At 54.1% G+C, this 6741-nt stretch overlaps 1 protein-coding gene and 1 long non-coding RNA gene across 3 annotated transcripts in view; one reads left to right on the top strand and one right to left on the bottom strand.

Moving 5' to 3' along the window:
• Positions 1 to 93: 93 nt before the first annotated feature.
• Positions 94 to 1357, bottom strand: LOC107834975 (uncharacterized). The gene is made up of 2 exons (XR_001660799.1): positions 243 to 1357; positions 94 to 184 (listed from the first exon to the last, which is right to left on the bottom strand). It is a non-coding gene; the product is annotated as an uncharacterized LOC107834975 (long non-coding RNA).
• A 936-nt stretch (positions 1358 to 2293) lies between these two features.
• Positions 2294 to 6741, top strand: part of sos1 (son of sevenless homolog 1 (Drosophila)) — a 27613-nt gene continuing 23165 nt past the window's right edge. For both annotated transcript variants that reach the window (XM_007543688.2, XM_007543687.2), the window contains exons 1-7: positions 2294 to 2950; positions 3904 to 4029; positions 4741 to 4872; positions 4941 to 5105; positions 5823 to 6032; positions 6103 to 6246; positions 6336 to 6446. In XM_007543688.2, the coding sequence (XP_007543750.1) occupies positions 2864 to 2950; positions 3904 to 4029; positions 4741 to 4872; positions 4941 to 5105; positions 5823 to 6032; positions 6103 to 6246; positions 6336 to 6446 (975 nt within the window). In that variant the 5' untranslated portion in view covers positions 2294 to 2863. The remainder of the gene's footprint in view (positions 2951 to 3903; positions 4030 to 4740; positions 4873 to 4940; positions 5106 to 5822; positions 6033 to 6102; positions 6247 to 6335; positions 6447 to 6741) is intronic.

The raw sequence follows: 6741 nt of genomic DNA, 5'->3' as shown, positions 1-6741 counted from the left end.
CTTGTTAACTTGACTTGTTAACTTGACTTGTTAACGTCTCTGGACTTGTTAACTCGACTTGTTAACGTCTCTGGACTCGTTAACTGGACTTGTTAACTTGACTTGTTAACTTGACTTGTTAACGTCTCTGGACTTGTTAACTCGACTTGTTAACGTCTCTGGACTCGTTAACTCGACTTGTTAACTCGACTTGTTAACGTCTCTGGACTCGTTAACTGGACTTGTTAACTCGACTTGTTAACGTCTCTGGACTCGTTAACTGGACTTGTTAACTCGACTTGTTAACGTCTCTGGACTAGTTAACTGGACTTGTTAACTCAACTTGTTAACGTCTCTGGACTTGTTAACACGACTCATCTCTCAGCTTGATAAATTTATGGATTCCAGGTGTTTCTGCACCAGGTGAGGTCAGTGACTGCAAGTGATCATCTGATTGGATGACACAAACGCCCCAATGAGCGCGCTCAGAAGTTTCAGTCTGTAGGACGAACCGGGCCATTGATTGCTTAAGAACCGGACCTGCAGAACAGAACTGAAACTCAGCTGCTCCTGTCCAGAATTCTGCTGCTCGGGTCCGGTTCCATCAGTCCGACCTGAAGGACCTAACTGGACCTAACCGGATCAATGGGTTGGTTGGTTCTGGTTGGAGAAGCCCAGAGATTGGCTCTGTGAACTTTGGACCACAGCCTGGATGTAAATACTGTAAATGTTCTGATCCTGTATTATTGTGGAGCTGTGTTCTGATAGTTCTGATCATTCAGCTACTGAGCCACAAACTGGACGGGACCAACTGGACCGAACCAGTTTCAAGGTCAGAGAGTTTATGGGTCAGAAAAAACAGAACCAGGTCCATTCCACTGACCACCCTGGTTCTGCCTGATCTATGGTAGAACCCGCTCCAGAACCCGAGTCTAGATCCAGCTGCTTCCCAGATGGAACTTCATCAGAACCCGGTATACCCCTCCAGTTCTGTACCTGTGGAGCTGGGTCAGGAAGTCCTGGATCAGAACCAGATGCCTCAAGTCTGTCAGAGCCGTCCAGGTTTCTGTCCTCGTTGCCCAGAGACTCTGACCTGTTAACGTCAGCCGCAACCGATCCCTTACAGAACCTTGTGCTAATAACACCTCGAGAACCCCCGCTGGGTTCTGCTGCCCCCCTCTGGGTTCTGCTGCCCCCCTCTGGGTTCTGCTGCCCCCCGCTGGGTTCTGCTGCCCCCCTCTGGGTTCTGCTGCCCCCCGCTGGGTTCTGGAGTTGCCTCTGTATCTGCTGATGTCATTCTGAGATTTAACTGTAAATAAACGATGTAACGCCTCCATGTGGCTTCTTGTCTTTGTTTCTTACAGCTAAAATGTGAGTAACTGCCTTTGACCTTCAGATGCCCTCTGACTGACCCAGTTCTTCTGGGCCTGCGTGTCACATTGCTTTTGCCTCTTCCAGTTGCTTGTGGTGGCATTGCAGAAGGTCAGGTTGTTTCCCCAGTGGGCCTGCAGATGTGAAGTCAGTCAGTGTGATTTCAGAGAAACGTGGTTTCTAGAAGCTGCTGTGAGGAGGATGATGAGCACCGACTCTTCCTCTCTGCTGCGGAAACCAAACCGCAGACAGGAGAACCGGTGAAACATCTGCTACATCCAGGGAGACCTGATGGAGACCTGATGGAGGGCTGATGGAGACCTGATGGAGACCTGATGGAGGGCTGATGGAGACCTGATGGAGGGCTGATGGAGACCTGATGGAGGGCTGATGGAGACCTGATGGAGACCTGATGGAGACCTGATGGAGACCTGATGGAGGGCTGATGGAGACCTGATGGAGACCTGATGGAGACCTGATGGAGACCTCCATCAAATTAACCTGTGAGGCCTGTGATACTGACCATGGGTCAGATTGTTCCAGTCTGATGAAGATCTAAGGAGGAATCCACTGAACTCCAAGGTAGCACTTAAACTCAAGGCCTGGGGGCCAAAACTGGCCCATGTTGTCCTGTAGAGACTAAAGGGGAAGATTTAAATCCTTGGAGAATCCCCATAACCTCGGTATATTCTAAAATCAGCAGCAGTTTGTCAGCGCTGGCCTAGAGAGTGAAGACAAGAGAGAGCAGGTCTGAAATTAAACATTTAGACCCTAAAACTTTACTGGTAATCAGTATTTAACACCGAATCAGGGATGAAAACTGGGAGCTGACCCGCAGCTCGGTACCAAACGAAGCATGGCTTCCGACCCGCAGCTTGGCCTCACTGCAGTACCGCGGCCGGCCGCGCGCTCCCTTCATCAGAGACCCCGCTAATATACGTCAGTGATCTGCAGACAGCGCATGCGCAGGTGAGCACCGTGTACGGCACCGCCAAAGTGACAACAACCGCCGCCGTTTGGTCGGCGAGTGTCCGTTCGCCGGGCCCCGCAACCAGACCCAGACCCGGTCAGGCTTTCACACCCAGAGCAGGAACTGCATGATCGGAGCCACGTCTATGAGACCCGACGGTACCGAGCCGAGTCCACCGAACCGGCCCAGCTGCTCCCAGAGTCTCCGCTACGGTCCAGAGAGGCAGACACCGGCAGTTGCGGGCCGCCTTCCCGGAGAACCAGGGGATCCCCGCCGCTAGCAGCTCCGCAGCTAACAGGCTAACGGCACCATGTCCTCCTCCCGCTGACCCGAACCGAACCAACGAAGCGACTCCCAGCTGCAGACCGCGAAGCTAACTTCCAGCCAAGCCTCCGCGGGACGGCCAAGGATGATGGCGGGGACCGGGTCCGCTTCGGAGGATCGTCCCGGCCCCGCCGGATCCGGGGCTCGCTTCATGTAGCCCGGCCTGCCGTGCCGGTCCGGCCCGCCGCGGGGCTCCAGCTGCCGGCCCGGGCCGCAGACATGCAGGCCGCCCAGCCGCAGTACGACTTCTTCAGCGAGGACAACGCCGGAAAGTGGAGAGGCCTGCTGGTTCCGGCCCTGGAGAAGGTACCACCGAACCGAACCGCTCTGACCCGGTTCAGTCAGGGAGACGATAGGACCAGAAGCAGATCAGGTCCAACATCCTGGAGTTCTTGTCCAACTCGGTCCAGGTTCTGACCCGTCCTCTGTTGTCATGGTAACGCTCAGGTTGTACCATAGTCAGCTCCCCGGACTGTTCAGTGAATGGTTTCCTTGACAACCAGTGATGTCACATCTCCGCATGATGTCACATAGGTAGTTAGTGAGGTCATGAAGCCAGCAGCTGTGGTTTCAGGTGGTTCTGGGTCCGGGTCAGAACCTGGACGGTCAGATTTCCTCCTTGGCTTCCTGACTCCTGATCAGGGTCGCTGCTGATGCTGATGTTTCACCTTTGCTCCACACCTGCTGACATCATCGCCAGCCAGCCAATCACTGACTCTTTTCATTAGTGAACAACCTCAGAGCTGCAGCAGTCACCTGTTCCTCAGGTGATCTGGTGCTGCCTGGTTCTGGGTCTGCAGCTGGACCAACCAGGAAGCAGCTCTGTTGGAACTGGCCCCGCCCACATGAAGCCCGTCATGGCGGAACTAGGCGAGTTCAGGTGACTCTCCAGAGGAAACAAGTTCCTTTTAGAACCAGAACCCAGCGGGTCCAAACGGAAATCTGTCTGACCAGAACCAGCCCAGTTCCAGTTCTGATCCTACAGCATGTTCAAGCTTTGTGGTTCTGATCCAGTTCCTGAGGCGAGATGAATCGGGTCAGAGCGAGTTCTTCCCAGTCTGACTTTGAAGCACCGGAAGTTTGTGTTGCTCCGGCATTTACTAACCTTCTGGGGACCAAAGCTGGGTCAGAGGTCAGAGGTCAGGCTCAGAGGGGGAATTAGGTTAGGCAACATGTCTGGTTAGCCATGAACCGCAACTACAACCAATGGAAGCCAAACAAACGTGTGTGTGTGTGTGTGTGTGTGTGTGTGCGTGCAGGTGTTGTACCAGGTGCATCCTAACCTGAAGTCCCAGCAGGAGGCGCTGCAGTATATCGAGGACCTGATCCTGCAACTGCTCAGCATGCTGTGTCAGGCTCAGCCGCGCACCGTGCAGGACGTGGAGGTGACACACACACACACACACACACACACACACACACACACACACACACACACACACACACACCTGTCTGTAAGATGGTGGGTTTAACTAAAGCTGATGACATCATGCAGTGGGTGTGGCCTTTCATTCACTCACTCTGGCTCTGCCCAATCCCTCTGTCTTCCTGTCTGATGGTGATGACAATCAGCCAATCAGCAGCTTGCAGCTGTGATGTCACCGTCAAGACTTCACAGAGCAGCTGATTGGCTGTTACCATGGCAACCGGTCTCCAGAGAGGTTCAGTTCAGAGCTAGGAGCTGATGGTACTGGGACTGGTTCAGAATAGCCAGATGGCCTGAGCCAGAACCGGACCAGAACCAAGCATCACCGGGTCCAGGGCCTAATATGGCCCCTGCAGGTGAATGGTTCTCCAGAACCTCTTTAAACCTGCTGGACCGGGTTCTATTAGACGTTTGGGCCCACTGCTGGGTTCCTTCAGCAAGAACCTGGCAGAACTTTCTGTCCAGCTCAGGTTGACCAAGGTCAGAGTAAAGGGACGGCCAGCAGGGGGCAGCAAACACATCAGTCTGCGACCCAAAAAAACGTGTCAGATACAGAACCTCTGGCTGTTCTGTTGACCTTTGACCCTTCCGAGGACCATCAGAACCTCCAGCTTGGACTCCAGAGGACCGATTCTGGTTCAGGCCCCGGTTCTGACCCGTCTCTCTTCAGGAGCGGGTCCAGAGGAGTTTCCCTCACCCCATCGATAAGTGGGCGATCGCCGACGCACTGGCTGCCATCGAGAAGAAGAAAAGGAAGAACCCGCTGGCACTTCCTGTCGACAAGATCCACCCCCTGCTCAAGGTATGCTGCTCTTCATCCTCCTCTTCTTCATCCTCCTCTTCTTCATCCTCCTCCTCCTCCCCCTGCAGGAGGTGCTGGGCTATAAACTCGACCATCAGGTCTGCGTCTACATGGTCGCCGTTCTGGAGTATATCTCGGCAGACATCTTGAAGCTGGCGGGGAATTACGTCAGAAACATCCGCCATGATGACATCACCAAGCAGGACATCACTGTGGCGATGTGCGCCGACAAGGTGAGCAGCTGAACCTTAGACCTTATGTGGTCGGGTCGGGCTTATGTGCTGCAAAGGTCAAAGGTTAGATAAGAACATAAAGGACTGAGGAGTCAGGGAGGATGAAGGGAGGATGAAGCGATTTCTCAGCAGTTTAGGAGGAAGAAGACAAACCTGGATGGAGTGATGAAGAGGACGGAGCTGGTTATGCTGAAGGACAGCAGCCATATTCACTATTTATGATCCATTCAGACAGGAAGTGACGATGACTCCGGCGTTTCTGGGCAGAAGAAACGATGAAGAGCTGAACAGTCACTGAATGTAGTGAAGAGATTCACACAAAAGTGATAAAATATTTAAAAACCAAGATTAATAAAATACAGAGGGGTCTGTAAACATGGTGGAAATCTGCAAGCTGACCCCTGTTGCCATGGTTACCCACCATTGCCCCGCTGTATCTCTGGTGACGAAGGGCGCAGGTGTAAAACCTCAACAAGCTTTTCCTAAAACTAAATTTTCATAAAAAAACAGAATTCATAATCAGTGTTGAAAGGACGAATGAAATCCGAGCGTTTTGTACTTTGACTTACCCTGATGATGTCACTAGACGGTGCTGGCATTTGACCCAGTTACTCGGAAACAGCGACACAGCAGCTACAACAAAGGAGAGCAGCAAAGTTTTAATGGGTCAGATCGGGTCGGGTTTTGGGCCGGTCTAACCTCCAGGCGACCTTGCAGGTTCTGATGGACATGTTCCACCAGGACGAGGAGGACATGGGTCTGTTCCCGCTGCTGGACGAGGAGCCGTCGGCCAATGAGGAGCAGCGATACTGCGACCTGGTCCGGAGCTTCCTGGCTGACGGACACCAGTACCTGAGGCAGCTGCACCTGCTGCTCAAGGTGTTCAGGGAGCCCTTCGCCTCCTGCCCCACCCTCTTCTCCACACAGGTACGGCTCTGCTGGTTCCAGTTCAGGTTCTGACCCGGTTCCGGTTCTGACCCGGTTCCCTGTCCCCCAGGACGTGGACAGCATCTTTGGCCGCCTGGTGGACATCCAGGAAGTGACGGTGAAGCTGCTGGGCCTGCTGGAGGACACGGTGGAGATGACGGACGAGGGCAGCCCCCACCCACTGGTGGGCAGCTGCTTTGAGGACCTGGCAGAGGTGAGCTCACCTGGAGCCGCTCACCTGGAGCCGCTCACCTGGAGCCGCTCACCTGGTTGCCGCTGGCACATCTGTCCTCTGATTGGCAGGAGTTGGCCTTTGACCCCTATGAGGCGTATGCTCAGGAAGTCCTGCATCCTGCCTTCCACGATCACTTCCTGGATTTGGTGACCAAACCTGGAGCCTCCGTCCATCTGCAGGTAAGACCAGTCACACCTGGGTGGGCGCTTCACCTGACAGGTCCCACAATGATGATGAAGGTCTGACATGAGTGAGAACCGGACCCCCAGTTCAGCCCGGCCATGCCTCTGGAACTGGCAAGTTATCATGGCTGCAACCGGCCTAGAGGGGCAGAGCTAGCAGCGCTAAAGGCTGTGGAGCTAGCAGCGCTAGAAGCTGTGGAGCTAGCAGCGCTAAAGGCTGTGGAGCTAGCAGCGCTAAAGGCTGTGGAGCTAGCAGCGCTAAAGGCTGTGGAGCTAGCAGCGCTAAAGGCTG

The sequence above is a fragment of the Poecilia formosa genome, unplaced genomic scaffold (assembly GCF_000485575.1).
Source record: "Poecilia formosa unplaced genomic scaffold, Poecilia_formosa-5.1.2 Scaffold878, whole genome shotgun sequence".
Classification (NCBI taxonomy): domain Eukaryota; kingdom Metazoa; phylum Chordata; class Actinopteri; order Cyprinodontiformes; family Poeciliidae; genus Poecilia; species Poecilia formosa.
The sequence above is the reverse complement of the archived record's forward strand: the minus strand, read 5'-3'. Positions and strand labels throughout refer to the sequence as shown.